Source organism: Leptidea sinapis, chromosome 4, assembly GCF_905404315.1.
Source record: "Leptidea sinapis chromosome 4, ilLepSina1.1, whole genome shotgun sequence".
Lineage (NCBI taxonomy): Eukaryota > Metazoa > Arthropoda > Insecta > Lepidoptera > Pieridae > Leptidea > Leptidea sinapis.
The window spans coordinates 797,371-818,680 of NC_066268.1; the positions used below are offsets into that span (position 1 = coordinate 797,371).

Consider the following 21,310-nt stretch of genomic DNA (forward strand, 5'->3'; position numbering starts at 1 on the left):
TATCAAAACGCATCTCCTCTCCTCTCCAATTTTCATTAAACCAGGCCCGGTTCAGGCATGCAAGTTACCATATACACATAACAGTAACTGGCAATGTGAAAGCAGCTGGTATGCTAGTGTGGTAGCTACGGGCAAGTGTATCCCCAGCTAAGTAGGATCAAACAAATTGAACATTATAATTGTGTATTGGAAATAGTGCACCAGCGATTAGTCAGGGAATCGCATAAAATGAAGTTAAAATAATAAGTATAATAAGTATAATAAGTACGGTAGAAAATCCATCCTTTAAACAAATGTTTAGGCATTTAGTCTTCTAAGTGTTAAAAATGTCTGAATTAATGAAGGCCTAAGCTAAGGTAGTAGTAGCTAGTTCTTTTAAGTCCATATAAAACTTTATCTAAAATTGGGTGGGTGGTTCATTCACCTATAAAATATTAAGTATAAATTTATTTTTCTAACCATTAACTATATTTCACTTAACATCTTGAGTATAACAACATACTATATTCATTACTTTTCAAGTTTACCAATTGCATGTAGACTTATGTGGAAAAATGGATTCAATTTACCAGTTGTATAGTTATTCATGCATACATTTTAATTACTTACATAGAAATTCATACATACACTTAATTTTTCCATTGCATTATGATATGCCTCCTCTAAAAACTAATAAAACAGTAAACTAATTTTAATTTTACGAATACTCTCAAGTCTAAAACTGCATCCAATCACATTCACCGCATAGCCTCTCAGAGACACAACTTACAACTATACTTACACAACTCTAATATTAGTAAAAACCCTGCGGCATTTTGAACATTATCACAAAGAGCATTGAGATCGAAATCGAGTGTTGAAAATGATTAGTGGCTGTTCCCAATATGTATTAGACAGTAAATATTAACAATATGATTGAATATACCACTTTCTAAATACTGGTAGTTAGTTTTTGGTACTTACCCTGATGGACAAAAATGCAAGCCTTTTTGAATCTTTTGTATCCTGAACTTGGGATTTTAAAAAAATAATGGAGAGGCTGGGCAAATTAGACAGTTGGAATCGCATAATGATTTCTGATAACTACAACAGCAAAATTTGTACATCAAAGGACATACATTATTGAAATTCATTAAATTAGAATTAGAACATTTATGTTTTGTTTTGCTAAGCAAAAGAAGTATAATTCATTATTACAATAGTCGACACTATAGTCTTTTTATAGTACAGAATGAAAAATAAACTTGCAAATAACTTATTATTAACCGATCACTGACAGCGATGCCCTTTTGGAATCAAGACCAGAGTAATATGATGTTAGATTATGGATGTAAAGGATCCCAATCCATTGTTCAGGTCACAATGTGTACATATTTTTTATATTACACAAAGTAAAATAATGGATGCCCGTCAACATCCCCAATACAAGAGGTAGGAAAAAAGGTGAAGGTCCCTAAGCCAGAATGGGTCTCAGTGAATCAAACCTGCTGTGAAGCCACTGAAGACCAAGGAATGTAAGGCCATTGCCAAAATCAGGTCGGGGTGACTTAAAATCAGTTTTACTCAAAGCAGAGGATGTGCCTTGCATAAACCCTCTGAGGATCCTACGCTTCATAAAGTAACAGTTCTTGAGGATACAATTTAAACTTCGACACGGTAAGGGCACTCATTTCCTAGCTAGAAGCCTCGGTTTATATAGTCAGTTGATGGTAGGCGCACAAAAGATCCTAGGATTTAATTGTATTTTAAGCCCCACATCATAGTTTAAAAAAGTCATATTATTTTGGTGCAAGGAAGTTTCTAGCAAAATGGGTGGCTGTGTAATGCCAGACATATCAACATGTCGGGCATTACACATGAGTTGATGCGGGTAAGCATTACACATGAGTTGATGCGGGTAAACTTGAGTATTCTGATACATTATTTGGTTGTCAGAAATGGCTACTAGAATATGAAATACTTATCATACGAACATAACAGTATCAATATGAGTCATAACATGTGATAAAATGGTTAATACATCACAGCCATTATTACTCTTAAGGAGTTAATCAGACACCTAAATTATTGGAACCATCAACTTAAAAGTTGCTATTTTGCAGCCGAAACAGATTAGTAATAATACAATTCATTGACCAAATATGTACTAAACTATGTAATTTACAAAAAGTGATGGTATGTAAAATTGCAAGATAAATATGACTATACTTAAACTTGTGTCACGATTTGTGTCTAAGCACATACTAAATAAGTTGGACCAACATTCAACGGATGAACATTAGTATCTCTCTAATTATGGTAGCGGTAAGACTTTGAGGACAGGAAAACGGAGGAGTTTCAATTCTAGACAATTTAAATTTCAAAACAAAATTTACAAATTAACGATGCGGGACTCGAAACCCATAACGTGTCGGGTTTCATCCGAGCACTCTTACCAACTGAGTCAACCGATCAAATGACGCATGGTTCGTAGATCTTAATATTTCTAGTTAAACTGTCTGGTTGTGACTTATATTGAAATTGTGTATATTTTTGGCAAATTGCTGTATTATATTTCGTATTTATTTGTAATTAAAGAGCACGAATATGGTGAGATTTGGTATACGATTTGGAAACTTATAATCAAGCGTGAAGGTGCAATTTCTATTAAAGGACTGAATAACATAATTCTATATAATCTATATAAATCTATATCAAGGCCTTTTATATTAGAGCAATGATAATATTATGTATACATGATACATATTGGAAACAACCAATAGGGATGATAAGCGCCCGTACTGATAGTTGGCCCCATATTATGACATATAACCTATTTTAAAAGCTTTGTGATAATGTTCAAATTGACCTTTCACAAATCAAAATCATCATCTTTCACATCATCATGTGTCTATGTGTTGGTTTATGAAATAACTAACTATGTAAATAAATATTTTAAAACATGTTAATGGATCTAATCAATTAATTACTTTTAATATTTTGTGTTCATCCATCTTTTCATTGTGTTTACTTAAAATGTTCTTAATTTGAGGCAAACAAAATGGGAAGTTTCAAACATGCAACTGTCACTTGCACTTGAAAATTATAATAATTATGTGAAATTTCAGGGACACACACAAGTGTCCGAACTACATTGTATGTTACACAATATCATTCACTAATCCGGGGATCGTTGAACTATTTGTGGTAACGTATCACTTGATACCTTCTCAATGTCTTTCAAAATATCACTTTTCGGAACACTATTAGTGTCTTTCACACATTCAGGTTTACTGTTTTTTACCTCTTTCGGCAAAGTCTTATCGTAACTGTTACTCTCTGTTTTGCTGTCTGTACATCTTTTTGTGTCTTTTGCATATTCTGTTAAAACACTTTTTGTCTCTTTCCCATTCACTGTGGAAGCGACTTTCGCCTCTTTCCCATCTCTGTGTCTTTCGTGTTTTCTATCAATAGAACTCCTTTCTTTTCTGTGTTCCTTCTCCCTTTTCTCAGACTTGTGCGACTTGTGTCTCGACGACGAATGTCTACGGTGATGATCATGCGTTTTCTCCGACCGATCCGATTTCGACCTATCCTTTTCATTCCTGTCTCTATCTGTTCGAGATTCAGTTCTGTCTTTATCTGCTTTGTCCTTATCATGACGACTTTCTATCCTTTCTACCCTATCTGATTTCTCTGAAGATCTTCTCTCTGACTTCTCCTTTCGTTCAGGTCTGTCAGATTTATCAGATTTAACCTCTTTATCTTTATCATTGAGTTTAAGTTCGGAAGACTTTTCTTTATCTTTAACATCAACTTTGTTTTCCTTATCAAAAGCCTTTTCTTTATGCTCGGATGTCCTATCGCCTTTAACCTGTTTATCAGGTGTCCTTTCCGATTTATCGTTAGGTCGTTCCGATTTATCTGATCCATGTTTTTCAACTTTGGGTTTATTATGCTTGTCAAATTTTTCAGTCTTGTCCTGTTTTTCTGTCCGTCTTTCAGGCTTATCTTTGTCCAAACTTTTTCTTAGATTAGAAACCTTTAACGCAGCCTTTTCTTTAAATTTTGCGCTCAATGCTCTCATTTCTATTACACCACTCTTGTGTTTCGAAGATTTATTTTCCTCTGAAAAGATGATGATTATTAAATTATTAGAATAGTATTATACAAAATATAATGCATTTAAAGAAATTTATGTAACTTGAGAGATTAAAGCAAATTATGCATTACTTTAATAAGTTCATAAAAATATTTAAGAATTCTTGATGCGATATTCTAGCTACTTTTGAAATGGACTAATAGAACACCTTAAATCTGGGACGATGTTCGTTTTCGATTAATCGAAACTTCATATAGAATAATATACGAGACATATTATACACCGGATGTTAAACAGTAGCAAAATAATTCAAATTGTAATGAAACTCAAAACGACCAATAGCGAGAATTTGATATGACCTTACTCAGGTACATCACCCTGGGATCTAATGGTGGACTTGACAGTCCAAGGGTGACCCCTTAAAACAGAACAGCATAAACGCGACGCTGTATTAGGGCAGAAATAGGTGTGGACTGTGGTATCACTAGTTGCTCAATCGATCACTGCAGTGATTTTCAATTGACCTTTATTACTATAAAAAGGATGATAAGAATGTAGAAACTCACCAGCAACTGGATTGATGATGGGTGCGTCCGGTATTCTCTCGTCTGCGGGCGATGATGCTTCTGATGAAGGATAATACTGCTTCAGTCTTAAGTGCCACGCTGAAATTGATATAATTCAGTATTATAATGACACTGGTCATTACGTCATAATTATTGGTTTCAAAAAACTTAAAAAAATGAGCAAACAAACCATATTATGTGCAATAAATAAAGTGTCTCGACCACTAGACAAGCAGCAATGGGATGCGGTAATGATGGTGAGTTGCGTACGCTTCCTGCCCGCGCCAATTACAATCGTACCGATTCATTAAATTGCAAATCGGTACTCGTATTTAGGCTTGTTAAGTATACAATAAAAAAATACGCATATTTGGTGATTCTGTACCACAAAATAACTTTGCTACTTAGTGAAATCAATGAAGAAATTAGATTTTTCTACTTCAAATATGCGAGCCGTGCGTTAGCATTTTAAAGCAAGTTTTTGTCACAACCCTTGCATAATTTTAGCAATTAGCCGTCGCGACAACGTTGTATTTAGCGACGGAACAAAGTTTTATGTTTAATAACACTAATAATCAAGCTAAGGAATGAACTTACTTGAATGGTGTTTGCGGAGGACAAAACAACAGTAGGTACATTCAAAATTAGGTGATTCACCTATCTTAAAGGCCGACAACGCTCTTGTTATTCATCAGGTGTTGCAAGAGAGTGAACTTACCATCAGTATCAGCGATCGGTATTAATACTACTTTAGAAAAATAATAATACCAGCGTTAAGTAGCGGCCTAGTATCGCATAGGTTAGTGTCAAGGACAAGAGATTTTATCGGAGGAGGATACCGGCTCCACCAGAGTCGGAGAATGCCTCCCCGAGCATTCTCGCTCGGGCCGCTCGTCGTATTCTGGGGAGTGTACAGAACCGCGCATGTCTGAAGGCCGGCAACCCCTTCTGTGATTCCTCTGGTGTTGCAAGAAAATGTGGGCGGCGGTGATCACTTTTCTATAAAAAAAAAAGGAATAAAGTATCAAATTGAGTGTTTGTGTAAAAATAGGCATCACTTACCAATAGAGGTGACAGCGGAGACGGTTCTGAACTGGTGAATGATGTTCCTGGGCAAGAAGTAAATGTCGTCGGAGCAAAGAGGCAGCCGGTAGTAGCGCACGCCTTCACGACGCAGCTGATTCAACTTGGCTTCCTCCAGCCTGTATCACGGTGGATTAATTGTTAAGTTTCAATTCACTTAAGAGTCCCACTCCACACGTCTAGGAAACCGCCTCTGTTTCATATCCCTTACTACCAAAGGCAGTATCGATCAAATAGCTTTTTATTTAGAAGCTCCAATTTATGCAATATTTTGTATAATAGTGACAATATTGAAATTGATTTATATGCTTGTAACATAAAAAGTAAATTCACATGTTTTAATTGTATTGTGTTTGTGGCTGTAAACTTCCCTAATAAAATAAAAGAGAATAAATAAGATACGCAATAGCACTTTAAATCAACACTTTTAAGCGTCTACCGAAATCTTTTACAAAATAATATTTATTTCAAGTGATTCACTAATATTTATAATTTCAAATTTTGATGCGCAGTTTGACATATCTGTTACATTATTTTATAAGAAGACCAGGGAAAAACAAAAAAAATATTGCAATGAAGAACTTCAACAAATTTCGTAATTTACAAAAGATTTTAAATTTTGATATGAAATTTTGTAATAAAGAGGGCATTTAATACAACCAATGAAAATATTATTGTACCACATAATTTATTTATTTAATAAGTACAACCATATTACACATAATATTATCCTTACCAACTAGTCTTATACATAACTTTGCCAAATAACTATGAGATACTAATAATATTAAATGATTTTAAATTTTAAATAATTAATAACAATAACATAACTAAATTTTGAAATGCTCCCAAATCTTTTGCTTAAAACTATATAAAGAGACATGAAACACATCCAACTCGATGCAACCATTTATTAAATTATACTCCTCAAAAATGCGCTCAACCGGAGACTGTAAGCCTAGATTTGATATATATAGAAAATTTAGGATAAATTAGCTCTCGGATACTTATAAGGAGCCTTAAGTGCAACGCGACTGAGCAGGTACTCACAATTTATGGTTGATAGTGTTGTAAAGAAAACAAGTCATACATCAATCTCCTGTCTCTAAGTTTTACCATGTTAAATTTTGCCCGTCGTTCCTCATAGGGTTGTCGATGCGAAAATCCATGAGAACAGAATGCTAAGTGGAGTGTAAATGATCTTTGAATACTCTCAACTCGATGTGATTGGTTTGCAACACTTGCATATTCGAGATGGCTGCGGACTAAGGAGTTGCAGAGTAGAATTTAAGTTTGAAGGAATTTGAAACCTATGGTATTTCTTTTGATAAAACCTAACATCTGCGCTGCTTTAGCGGTACAATAGTTTATATGAGAAGTGAATTTCAGCTTATTACCTATAATAACTCCTAAATCTCTCATTTCTTCCACTTCCTCTAAATCAACTCCGCCAATTTCGTATCGATAGACAAGTGGTTTTTCCTTCCTAGTGTACCTCACCAGAAAACATTTATTCAAGTTGAGAGGTCGCGTCGCAGTCGTCGCACCACTTTCTTATCTCATTTAGGTCGATCTGGATTAAGGTGCAGTCGTAGTGAGATTTGACTGGACGAAAAACTTTGAGATCGTCGGCGAATAGGAGTGCTTTACAATGATTAAAGTTGTCCGTTATATCATTTATAAATATGGAAAAAAGTACAGGCCCCAGATGGGAACCTTGAGGCACACCAGATGTAGCAATATACGTGTGAGAATTATGTCCGTCCACAACAACGCACTGAGGTCGATTCTGTAAATAGGAGTCAAACCACTTCAGCAGCGAACCTTCGATGCCGTGTTGATTTAATTTAGATACAAGTATCGTATGGTTCACTTTGTCGAAGGCGCTGCTGAAGTCGGTATAAATTGCATCAACCTGGTATCCATGAAATATCCATCTATTTCATCAGATAGTTCCGAGACAAATGGATTTCAGTTGGTCAAAGTAGAGCAGCCTGGCCTAATACCATGCTGATGCACGCTAATTTGGTCATTAATAAACTGACATATAGAGGAATACACAATCGATTCAAATAATTTCGAAAATGATGATAAAATTGAAAATTGATGATATTGGCCGGTAATTTTCAACATCTTCTCGTTTCCTTTTTTAAAAATTGATAAGCTCTAGCCTTTTTCCACTCATCGGGGAAAATGCCAGATTCAATTGACTCGTTATATATTAGAGATAACGGTAATGCTAAGGCTCGACCACAACGTTTAATAAATATGGGAGGTATTGAGTCTGGCCCAGAGCCTTTCGTTTCATCGATTTTTTTAAGAAGGGACGCTAGCAGCGTTTTTCCATACAAACGTATTCCCCTTTTTTCTCCCTGGATAATGCTTCTAGAGACGAGATTTTTTGTCAAAAAATCTAGATATGCTAAAGCTAGGTCTGTACGTTTTGTTTTTTTCAATCAACAATCGACATAAGAAAATATGACTCTTCAAATATCGTAGAAAATGCAATTTTATACCGCCCTGTTCAGACGAATACGTAACAATTTTGAAAGGTTTTTAAGAAAAAAGGAAAACGTACCGACATAAACTCATTCTTCCTGAAAATATTGTATCAAAAAATTTTTTGGTAGGTTCAATATTCTTTATTTAGTCAAAATTTTGTAGGTAAAATCGGTCTGAGCTGCATTTGTCCCTACGGATAATTTTCGTGAATGTGAGATGAATTGTATGTAGTGCGTGACTGATGATTATATTAATTTATATAGAATAAATCAATATAAGTTACCTACGGATAGACGCATGTATAAATTATACACGCAATCACAAGTATAAGGGCGCATTGCCACTGACACGGAGCTGGGCGAAACTGAACTTGAATTGATGAATCACAGCTGCTTTCATCAGCGACATGGAATAGAGATTTTGAGTAGATAGACTGTGATTGTTCAACTCATCAACCGATAATGTATATATTTATTTCGATATATAGGTACTGTAAACATACTAAAATAAAATATGTAAAAGGGGGTGCTTAAGATTACACACAAAACATAATATTATATATAATATATATATAAATTTATTAAATCGTTATTTCTACTCTTCCCCGTACAGGTAAATTTCTTGGAATACGATTGTTAATCAATTCGGATAGCAGGCATTCGTAGAATTTTTTTCTAGATTTGCTTCCACGTTTCGCATAGATCCGTCATCTTTTTCAATTGTTTCATAAAGTTATTTCCTTAGGGCTCCATAAAATAATATAATATAATTTTGACTGCGTAAGCATGATAAAAAACTAGGCCTTTGTCCAGCAGTGGACGTCTTCCGGCTGATGATGTTGATGAAACATAATAAAGAATAATTGTGATTTCTTTTCAATTTTAACATGTTTTTGTGAAGTGTACAAAAATCACTAATTTAATTATCTAATCCATCTTTCGTATTAATTTCTTTCATTTTATATTGCATTTTACTTCCACAGTGGAATCATCATTTATTAGGCAATCAGGAGTAATACCGAGAAAAAAACATTTATGGTTATCCTCGAAAATTTATGATATTGGCCGGTAATTTTTAACATCTTCTCGTTTCCTTTTTTAAAAATTGATAAGCTCTAGCCTTTTTCCACTCATCGGGGAAAATGCCAGATTCAGTCGACTCGTTATATATTAGAGATAACGGTAATGCTAAGGCTCGACCACAACGTTTAACCCGCTTTTGACATTGTCCTGTCCAGTTTACTTCGAACATACAGTGGTACCGTTCATAGTACAGTAGTACAGATTTGGGAGTATTTCAATGACTTTAATAATTCCGCAATAATTGAGGTTTTTTTTTCGTAGCTTACAGAGTTTTCCAAAATTTTACGCAGAAATACGCTGGGGCCTCTCTAAAGCCAATTCATGATCACTCTGATCAATTGTAGAGTGTTTGAAGCTGTTCAGCTTTTTAACTATAAATTTGACTTATACAGAGGAGACATATCACTTATCAGGCTCAAATTCTAGCCGACCTAATTACATTCTTTTCATTATACACTTTTTCAATATTTATATATATTTTACATTCGTGATTGAATGTAAAATGTATCATCATCACGACAAGTCGTTTCCGCTGTCTGTCTCTATGTATGCGATAAGATCTATATCTTTAAAACTACGTAACGGATATTGATGCGGTTTTTAATAGATAGATGTAGCGTTGGTGGGCCTACCAACCCCATAAGATGGTCCGGAACAGGATGGATGAGGGCTTCGCTGGACCTACTGGCGATCTTTGGGGGAGGTAATTTGTCCAGTAGTGGACGTCTTCCGGCTGAATGATAATGATGATGATCATAGTAAAGAAACACTGATCATTTTTGAGTTTTCTAATGTGATGTCGTAAATGAACACATTTTTTTGACACAGGATACAGATGGTAGGTATACTTATGTCTATCTCTTAGGGATAATCCACAATAACCATTTTTTATTCTTTACTATTTACGAGAAATTATGGCTTATTTACGAAGTGAATTTAAGCAAAACAGCATTAATCCTTATAAAATTAGGTATACATTGTGCATTTAATATAGATCAATACGGCCTTTTACAACATTAAATTTAAATGAATACTTTTGAAGACATTAAAGATTTAAAATTTATTGATACATAAATTTTTCAGTAGGTAGTTAAAACAATTACTCAAAATCCGAGCAGAGTTAAAGTATAGCAACGTTACAAATCCGTGCATCAATAGCCTGGGTCAAATACTAATTATGAGCGAGTACGGAGTACGTTGATAAATGAAACGAGATTTGTGGCGTACGCGCACCCCATTATACGCATTACTCACATAAAACACGGGCTATTCACGCACACATAGACAGTTGTATTTCTTCAAATACCTATTTTTCAAATTACGCTTGACCCGGGTCCCCTCTTTATGTACTCCAATATATTTCTTTCAGTAAAGTGCAAGTTGTGCCGTGCAATTTATAACGTGTAATAAAATATCATTATCATATCATTATTTTAAAACTTCGCACGGGCATCGTAAAATTCATTCTGACAATTTTTACCGAACGCGCCAGAAGAAGAATCATTTAAATAATAACCGTTGGTTAACGTTCGGGTATGGAATTCAGGGTTTTACCAATGGGAGGCTCCTTTGTACATGATGCCGGCCGTGAATCAGTAATGTGTGAGCATTATTGTGTTTCGATCTGAAAGGCGCCGTAGCTAGTGAAATTACTCGGCAAATGAGACTTAACATCTTATGTCTCAAGGTGACGAGCGCTATTGTGATGCCACTCAGAATTTTTTGGTTTTTCAAGAATCCTGAGCGGTACTACATTGTAATAGGCAGGCCGTATCAATTACCATCAGCTATACGTTCTGCTCGTCTCGTCTCTTGTCATAGAGAAAAAGTGGCTCACCAAGTGACACACTGCGAGATGGGCGGCTCGTAAAGATCCAGTTGCAGGAGCTGCACCAGTTTGTTGAAATCTGCCGCGTGAAACGCGACCACGTCCTTCGTGATGCGTCCGCGCTCGTTCTCGTCACCGCACTGAATGGCTTTGAGCACACCTGTAACAATAGAAAATATTGTAAACTACCCTCAAATTATATTTAATGTTATATGATATTGACTAACCATCACGATAAAGCGTTTCCACCACGTTTTGAAAAACTTGCAAACTTTAGACACGCCACAAGTTAGGATATCATATATATGTGTGGCGGCGATGTGTCACAGCGCTACCCACTGACACTTAGCTCGTGTGTAGAGGTAACTTAGTTTTTTTTAGGACAAAGGAACGTACGGGTCAGCTGGTGTAAAGTGATCACCGCCGCCCACATTCTCTTGTAACAGCGAAGAATTGCCGTGCTCTATTGATGACGCCCAGCTTCTTCGAAACTTTGGCTTTTCGGAAAAAGTTGGCTTTGCCCTCCAGATGGCCACGGAATTGGCAATCGCTCGAGATTTCGAGACCCAGTATTCCGATACTAAGCGAGACTTTAAAGGAAGTGGCTTTAAATGTCGAAGAGCGGTGATACGACACATGAGGTTTTTCTTTGTGGTAAACGCGCAAGCTTGAATCTTCTGGGGGTTAAATTGGACAAGGTTCAATTTACCTCGTAGAAGTTCAAGAACTCGATAGAAGACACAAGTTTCTGCCGGCACTGGTCGACGATTTCCTGAGAGAGACCTGCAAAGCCCGTGTATACGGCATCACCAGTGCTGTCGTCTGCATAGCAATGTATGTTGCATAGCATTGATATGCAGAAGAAACAGAGTGGGAGATAGCACACAGCCTTGGGGCACTTCAGCGTTCACGGGCTTGGGATTCGAGCAATAACCGTCGACAACGACCTGTATGCGGCCAGTGAGGAAGCTGGAGGTCCACTTGCATAAGCTCTCGGGAAGCCCAAATGATGGAAGTTTTGAGAGGAGCGCCTTGTGCCATACACGATCAAAGGCCTTCGCTATGTCCAAGCTAACTGCCAGGCCTTCCCCCTTGCTTTCAATAGCCGCCGCCCATCTATGTGTTAGGTAGACCAGAACTTGCGTGTTCCGGTCTGGTAACTGGAAAGCTGCTCGCCGATATTGACGACGTGCTTCGATTTCGCACGGGCGATTTGCCGCTTAAAAAGTCTGGAGACACGGTTATATTTTCTCTTTAGAACTTGGAAATTCGGATCTTTTGAGCTCAGCGCCGCAACCCAAGTTCGATACGCAGGTTTTTTGTAGTCAGAAGCTGCTTTAACTGACGCATCGAACCAGGGCTGTGATCTGCCACCGATCGGTACTACAGAGCTTGGAATGAAAATATCCATGCCCTTCAGTATCACATCGGCTACTGCAACGGCGCAGGAACTAGGATCATCCGAAGGGAAAAAAACCTTGCCCCAAGGGTAGGATGCAAAAAAGGAACGCATCCTATCCCAATCTGCTGACTTGTAGTGCCAAACGGGGCGGGTCGCTGGTGGTCTGCGACGTTGGCGTCGGATAGGCACTACACTCCTGACCAGGCAATGGTCGGACGTTCCGAGAGGGGCGTCGACAGACACCTGGTAACTATCTAGTCAGCAGAAGATCTAATAAGGACGGCATGTGGTTATCCACAACCAGGAGCCGCGTTGGCGACTCAACCGATTGGGACAGACCATACGCCAATGCAAAATTATGCAAAGATCGCCCTGCGTAGTCTGTGGTACGTGATCCAAGAAATTCGGCATTGTGCCTGTTGAAATCACCCAAGACGACGATTTCAGCGGAGGGGATCTGTGCAAGCACGTCATCAAATGCCGTTTGAACGCAGCCCATGAGGTGATCCGTTTCTGCGTTACCACTATGGGACCTGTAGACACACGCAGAGATGCGGACGCGGTCCTCTAAATCTAGGCGGAGCCAGAGAGAAGCCAGGTCCCTACCCTCAAAATTGCCGAGACGGCGACAGCAGATATCTTCCCTAACGTACACACATACCCCGGCATAAGGCAAATAATTATGCTCAATTTTGTACCCCCTGGGTACAAAATTATACGTAAAAATATACGTTAAATATGACGTATCGCTAGGTCGAGATATCTGCGTCTCTGTAAGGAAACACAAGGCCGGCTGCGCCGTCTCAAAGTGGTGGTGGACGGCGTTTTAAATTGGAGTGAATTCCCCTGATGTTACATAAGTCTACATTAAGCGTGGAGCGGGGTGCCATGGTGTTGGTGCCCTGTTTGTCCTGTAAAATGCGCGGTACTGTACCCTACCCAGAATACGAGGGACAGCCCGAGCCCGAATGCTCGGGGAGGGATTCTCCGTCTCTGGTAGAGCCGGTACCCTCAAACTCCCTTTTCCAGAGTTGAACAAATGCTTGTACAAGATTTTATGACGATACGTCACTCGAACGGTTAGCTGAGTTGGTTAGAGCACTGGCACGGAACGCCATAGGTCATGGGTTCGAATCCCGCATCGTTCATAAAATTTTGTTTTCAAATTTTATTTGTGTAAGAGTGGAGAAGAACTGGCGAAGGAGGCCTTTGCCCAGAGGCACACAGACATTTAAGCTATTAGATAAGAGTCATGTATTAGGATTAGTTTTTGCCTGCATAAAAGGCTATTATTATTATTATTATATTGAACAAATTAAATTTGAAAAACAAAATTTTATGAACGATGCGGGACTCGAACCCACGACCTCCGGCGTTCCGTGCCGGTGCTCTAACCAACTGAGTCAACCGTTCGAGTAACGCATCGTTATAAGATCTTGTTTGCTTTGTTCAACTGTCAGGTTGTGGCTTCATCTACAGGATCTAATTTACAGTCGATAACCTGATCAACCCCAATATTTGCATATTAGGAAATTGACCTAAGATGTTGCTCTTGTAAACCTAAACAATATGTTATGTTTTTTTACATTGATAACCCTCACTTCTAAGATCAATCTACGATCGATTGAACAAAGGCATTTTCTAGCGCGATGATCACATAATATAATTGAAGTGCACAGGGCAGGTTTGGGCAGGTTATGCAATCTTAGTTGTATCGCAACGGTAATAAAGTAAATACAACTATAAAAAATTAAAAAGTACTCAAATAATGCAGTAGTAATTACAAATATTAGTATTCTAATTTTATAGCATTATAATATGTACAAAACCTCCACAGAGATGTCGATGCTGTCATAGAAAATCCAAAATATTAAAATGTCACGTGCACGGCGCAATGACAATTATAGACAAATGGCCGCCAGTGTCTCAACTTGTGTTGTATGTTGTGTTTTGTGATTTGTGATTTTTCTGGAAGAACAAAGACTTGCGGCCTTACAAATAAACTTGGTATAAAGTTATAACTAAGCATAAACAAGGAATATGCAAAATGTTTACAATATCGTTGACAACACTGTCAAAACAATGATAATTCTGAAGTTTTCCAAATGACAAGCTGCCTTGCAAATAAACGCGGGAAACGTAATACGTCCGAATAAACCAATCGTAAGCAATATGTCTTGTTTGTAAACATTTTGCATTTTCTTGGTTCATGATTAGTTATAACTTTATGCCAATTTTATTTGTGAGGCCGTGTGTGTTTTATTGTTAGTGATTTACATCTATATCTGTTAAGTTCGTTTGTTCACTCATACATAATAATTTAATCATGACACAGTGATTCTTTTGTTATTGTATCAATGTGATCTGTTATTGTTTGTGAAATAACAAGGAGTCTAATAATTATGAGGATACATTTAAAGTGAATGCGAAAAATATTATACAATTAATGTTATAAAAGGAAAAATAAATGAATTAAAAATTATTTTGTTGTTATTAATATAACAACAAAGAGATTTCGAGACCCATATTTGTATTAACCATAGTTATATAGGTAACAATTATAAATACTAGGTATAGGTATGAGTAGCTTTGCCTTAAAGTTTTCAAAACACGATAACAGATGGCGGTAGTTTGTCTTTCCCATTTTAATAGTTGAGTTAGTTCTCTATTAACTAGTAATACAATATACAAAGGTGCTCTGTGGGTTTGATGACAGGCTGGGGTGACATACCGACAGCGGCCGTGGTGATCCGGTCCAGACCATGGCCCACGTGGTCGGCGTGAGCCCGCGTGCGGTCTTCGAACAAGAACTCCCGCGCCTCGCTGTATCGAGGCAGGTACTGAAGGTTTCGGAGCTCGTTGATACCCGTCCTGTAATGTTTCTTTTATGAAGCGAGCAGGACATTCAGATGATGGTAATTGATCCGCCCTGCCTATTACAATGCCATTGCTGCTCAGGATTCTTGAAAAATATTCTTAAAATAAATAATAAGAAAAACGTTGTGTAATAAAAATTGAGTCTTAACTTATTTAGTTTCAATTTCAATCTATACTAATATTATAAAGCTGCAGTGTTTGTTTGTTTGTTTGATTGAACGCGCTAATCTCTGGTACTACTGGTCCAATTTGAATGATTCTTTCAGTTGGGTAGTCCATTTATCGAGGAAGGGTGTATAAAAATCCGAGAAAAAGATCCGTAATAAAATTGCTATTTTGTAACACAAGGTGTAAAATCGAAAAACCTATTTTTGCGTGCGCTGCAAAACTATTGACAATAGAACAAAATGATGTACAGGCTATAATATAGGCAATATTTTATCTCGGTATTTCCACGGAAACGAGAAAAACGCGGGTGAAACCGCGGGGCACAGCTAATGTAAAGATAAAAATTAACTTTTTTTATCTTTTATTACTCATATGACCTACCTGGATTCTCGAACTTTCCTTTTTTATTTGAAAATATGGGATTAGACGAGCAGGTCGTTCAGCTGATGGTATTTGATACGCCCTGCCCGTTACAATGCAGCGCCATTCAGGATTCTTGTAAAACCCAAAAATTGTGAGTTGCACCACAATAGCGCTCGTCACCATGAGTCATAATATGTTAAGTCTCATTTGACCAGTAATTTCACAAGCTACGGCGCCCGTTCATTCACGGCCTGAGGCATACCTTTTTAAATGGGTGATAAGTGATATTTAATCCTATTTTGAATAAATATGATTGAATTTAATTAAGACATACATTGGCGATAAGACATTATATGAAAGGAATGGGGAGTTTAAATAATTACCGTCTCTTCTTAATAGGACTCTTCCCCAGTTCAGCAGTGGGCACCAGTTGTTCCCCCGGCCTTATCCACAGTATTGGACCATCATTCGATTCCTGTGGATCCATTTCCACAGCCGACATTGGACCCCACGGCATTGTCTGAAATAAAAATATAATCATTCACTTGATTCCGAAACAAACAATGGGGGGGTTTCTTTGCGCAGGATGTCTGCTAGGTGGGGTAGTTTTCTGCCATCTTGTGTGAGTGACTACTTATAACGTAAACCACCGATTCAAAACTAATTTTCTTAGATCATTAATACGTCTAAATAGACGACAGCTGTGAAAACGTCGAAATAAATTGAGTTTAGAACTAAACTCTATATTAAGCAATGCTCGTATCATACAAAACGCGAGTGTAACGTGTAGCTTGTCAAGCACACTAAATTATTACTCCTGGCCTGTTTTGATTTGTTGTCTAACAGCAAGAGCATAAGACATAAGACATATAAATTATATAACCTATTTTTACAAATTCACCAATCATTTTTTTTCTATAAAAACTTATTTCATTTTAATTGCTATGAATATTGAGATTTTAAAATACAATTTAATCAATTTGTTGTTTTTTTTTTTAAAGTGTTAACCACAACCTGACAGTTGAACAAAGCATACAAGATTTTATGACGATACGTCACTCGAACCTCAGTTGGCAGGGCACTCGCACGAAAAGCGAGAGGTCGTGGGTTCCAGTCCCGCATCCTTCATAATTTTTTTTTTTTTTTTCAAATTTTATTTGTGTATAAAATTTAATGTCACCAATTCAGAAACTTAATTTTTAGGCGACAACTCACCATTCTAAGGAAGGGACATTCGCAGAGCATATCGAGCATGTCGGGGAAGTATCCCCCGACCTCCTCGTGGACTGTACCAACTAACGAGATCTGATGCAGAGGTCCGCAACGGAATGTGCCTGCCGCGTAGCTTTGTTGTACCTGTGGAAGTAATATTGGTTTAATTAAATAATTTTATCTTTTACTTTTTTAAGTAAAAAATTTAAGCAATAGTAATGTAGTTATTATAAATAGTAATGTAATTATCACACACATTGTAACTAAATAGAGGTATTTTTTTTCTATTGAATACCCATCCAATAAATTTTACCTTACGATAAATACCTAGCAATAACCCTTAGTAGGCATAAACAATATGTTATGTTTTTTTTAAGTGATAAACTTCTAGGATTAATACACAAATAAAATTTGAAAAACAAAATTTTATGAACGATGCGGGATTCGAACCCACGACCTCCGGCGTTCCGTGCCGGTGCTCTTACCAACTGCGCTAACCGTTCGAGTACCGGCCTCGTTATAAAATTCTGTTTGCTTTATTCAACTCTCAGGTTGTTATTAGAATTTTATAACGAAGCGGTACTCGAACGGTTAGCTCACTTGGTTAGAGCACCGGCACGGAACGCCGGAAGTCGTGGGTTCGAATCTCGCATCGTTCATAAAATTTTGTTTTTCAAATTTTATTTGTGCTTTAGTAGGCATTTTAAAGACTGCATTATTCGAACCGAGTCCTTGTTTTTTAGATATCTTGGAGGAATGGGATTTTATATTCGTAAAATGAAGTCTTCTCGTTCACTCGCTAAGTCTGTCCAAGATAATTTCTGTCAGCCTGCCATTCCTTCACTGCATAGGGATGATTATCTAATCGCTGGCGCGAGACGCGAAAAATACATCTGATTTTCGTTTCTCGTCCAACTCGACTATGGATGATAAAGGTGCTCACTTCACTTGTATATGCTCAGGGCGGAAGGATTTGAGGCGTTAGCAGTGAGAAAGCCTTTGATCGAGTGAGGCACAAAGCTTTTTATACAGTTAATTTTGAAAAAAATATTTGTCAAATTTATACTACCACGGAAAGTAGGTTTTCTTAACAATTAAAACACGTTTGACAGATTTCATTACATCGACCGTATTACGTTGAATTATATCATTATTTCAAGCCATACATCTCAACCAATCAAATAACTCAAATATTACTTCGTTACCTATTTTCTCAATCATACTTCATCTAACTGTCATATACAACTATTTGTTGTTTACGTTTTTATCATGCTTGTACCCCAGTATTTTTGGCTAAAATAAGAATTAGGGACAATTCCTTGTGTGAATGTGGTCTAGATGAGGGAAACGTGGATCATTTATTCTTCAATTGCCCTTTAACACAACCTTCTTTATACAATTTTATACCTCCTGAAATTCCCCGCCCAACTTCCTTTAAATGTCTCCTCTCCCTTAGTTAGTTAGTTTTCACTCCTTTTGTATATATTTTGTGTAAATATATTAAAATAAATAAGATTAAGTTGAAAATAGCACTAAGTACTTATATCAAATAATTTAAGTAATTATATTTGTGTATGTCCCTTATAGTCCTAACAGAATGTATATTTGTTTCAGGTAGACAGTTTTTAGTAGTTTCAGAAGAAAATAAAACTTGTTTCAATCTTAAGCACCGATCAATACCATTAAAATTAGTAAAAGAATACTCTAAGCTTGGTGGTCTACCTTAACGTGACATTGGCAAACTTGTGGTTTACCTTCCACAGGAGCTATAGTAGGAAGAAAAGAAAGAAAGACACTAACGGCCTTACAAATAAACTCGGTCTAAAGTTATAACTAAGCATAAACAAAGAATATGCAAAATGTTTACAATATCGGTGACAACACTGTCAAAACAATGATAATTATGAAGTTCTCCGAATGACACGCAGCCTGGCAAATAAACGCGGGAAACGTTATACGTCCGAATAAACCAATCGTAAGCAAAATGTCTATTTGTAAACATTTTGCATTTTCTTGGTTTATGATTAGTTATAACTGTATGCCAATTTTATTAGTAAGGCCGTTACAGTTAAGCTACACAAGAAACTATTTGTAATCCTGTTAAGACAGACGAAATATACATTTATGAAAAGATATCCAATCTTTCTTTTGTTCATTTTAGCGATCTATCAAAATAGACAAAGATAGCCCACAGAGTAAACTAGTAAATCTAAATTGGACCACTCGTTTTCACAAACCGAGATACACTGCGGTGTTAAATATAATTAAAATTAATTACGTGTAAGTTTCTTCTTATTTGTTTCATTATTTCACTTTTCTTTTTGAATAGTTTTATCTTACCTATAGTCCGTTATTATTTTATATTATATTAACTTAAAGGCGATGTGACCAAATGTCGCAACGGAAGACCAGCGCTGATTTTCAAACCAGCAAACATGCCGAGTTGGCACCACTTTGTGACAAATAGAAAATAATATTCCATATTTTTGTTTACGAAAATTTTTTTTATTTCGTTGTAAAACCGCATCGTATTGTGCATCTCCCGCGTCCAGTACAAGAAGAAGCCTTAGTGTGTATCATATCAATAATAATAATTCTTTTATTTCAGGCCAATTACGTCCCATAGTTAACATTAATTATTTATTCTAATTAAAAGTAAACTTAAAAACTAGAAAACCATCACTGTATAAGGGTGTGGTGTCCAAAATATCTTAATATATATAAATCTCGTGTCACAATGTTTGTCCTCAATGGACTCCTAAACTAATGAACGGATTTTAATGGTGATTACTTCATGGAGTGCAGTTTGGTCCAACTTGAGAGATAGGGTAGTTTTTATTTCGATTTGGGACCCATAAATATTTTTATTTTCAATATTTGTTTTGTATGGACATATTTTCTATGAGAGAATTTAGTGACGCACGGTTTGACAGTTCCGCTGTGAAACAATTTCATTCTAACAACAGGGAGCATATTTACGAAATAATTTTTGATGTTTTGAAATATAAAACAGTTGTTTTTTTACTATCTACAGAACAACGTCTGTCGGGGCAGCTAGTAAAGCTATAAAAATTCATAATATTAATTACATGTCCAATTTATTTTTTGTTATTTTCCATGTGAACAGTTATCCATCATTTATATATAGGGCTCCTGATATCGTCAGATATAGCGGTGAGCATTTTATTTTTTGAGCTGCGCAATCGACTCCAAAATGTCGCGATTCTCGTTCTTATTACAGCGAAGAAATCAGGGACCCCACCCTCCACGAAGATGCCTGATGCGCTGTAGCATCTCGGAAGACTCATAAGGGCCCTGTATGTATCATTATACTCAATGTTACGCTGTTCACCTGTTGGAAGTACCGGCTGATGGTGGTAGTCTCTATGTCACTGGCGCGAGCTAGTACTCCCGCCTTCACCGGCAGCGTGGGATACCTGTCCGACAGGTAGCTCAGCAGGCACGGCAGTCTGGCGGCAGCACCTTGGACGACTCCACACACAAAGTTGGCCCAACCCTCGCTGTCCTCCGAGAACACCAACTGGCAAAATTACAATCAATCATTATCAAACAGCTGCAAGATCTAATATCTAATGACTACAAAGTACTACAAAGATATGAAATGGCATGGAATTATATATTAGGAAATTGACTTGAGAGGTCGCTCTTTCAAACCTAAACAATTTTTATTTTAAGTGATATTGTTTACGTATGTATGCAAGTATTATATTTATTCATAAAAAGGCATTTATTTTCTCAAAATTGATTCCTTTAGAAATCTTTTAGATGTCATTTTTCTTATAGGTACTACTAGGTAATACTACCGCTTCGGAAACAAATGGCGCTCTGAGAGAGAAGAAGCGGCGCAAGAAACTCTCCCAGCATTCTTTTTTTGCGCTCTTTTCAATAAAAATATACAATATTGTACAGACATTTCTATCACAGTCTATCTTGGGCATAGGTTCTCAACGTGGGCGATAACGCCCCCTTGTGGGCGTATGAGACTTTCGGGGGGGCAGTAGAAGACCCAGAGAAAATTAGGGGGCATTGAGATGGCGCATGTTTCTAATACGTTTTTTTCTAGAGTATTTTCGTATATTTTTTGCCTTTTTAGACTATTTTTTTTAATCTAGCCACGCCCCATCT

General features: G+C 36.9%; 1 protein-coding gene across 1 annotated transcript in view; it reads right to left on the reverse strand.

The window, feature by feature from the left end:
* Window positions 1-253: 253 nt before the first annotated feature.
* The window catches only part of LOC126979998 (lysine-specific demethylase RSBN1L), a 33,962-nt gene continuing 12,905 nt past the window's right edge, over window positions 254-21,310 (reverse strand). Inside the window, exons 5-12 of the mRNA XM_050829608.1 lie at window positions 20,517-20,705; window positions 17,168-17,308; window positions 16,336-16,472; window positions 15,276-15,415; window positions 11,152-11,302; window positions 5,710-5,849; window positions 4,648-4,746; window positions 254-4,107 (exon numbers count right to left, since the gene is read on the reverse strand). Of these exons, the coding sequence (XP_050685565.1) occupies window positions 3,158-4,107; window positions 4,648-4,746; window positions 5,710-5,849; window positions 11,152-11,302; window positions 15,276-15,415; window positions 16,336-16,472; window positions 17,168-17,308; window positions 20,517-20,705 (1,947 nt within the window). The 3' untranslated portion in view covers window positions 254-3,157. The remainder of the gene's footprint in view (window positions 4,108-4,647; window positions 4,747-5,709; window positions 5,850-11,151; window positions 11,303-15,275; window positions 15,416-16,335; window positions 16,473-17,167; window positions 17,309-20,516; window positions 20,706-21,310) is intronic.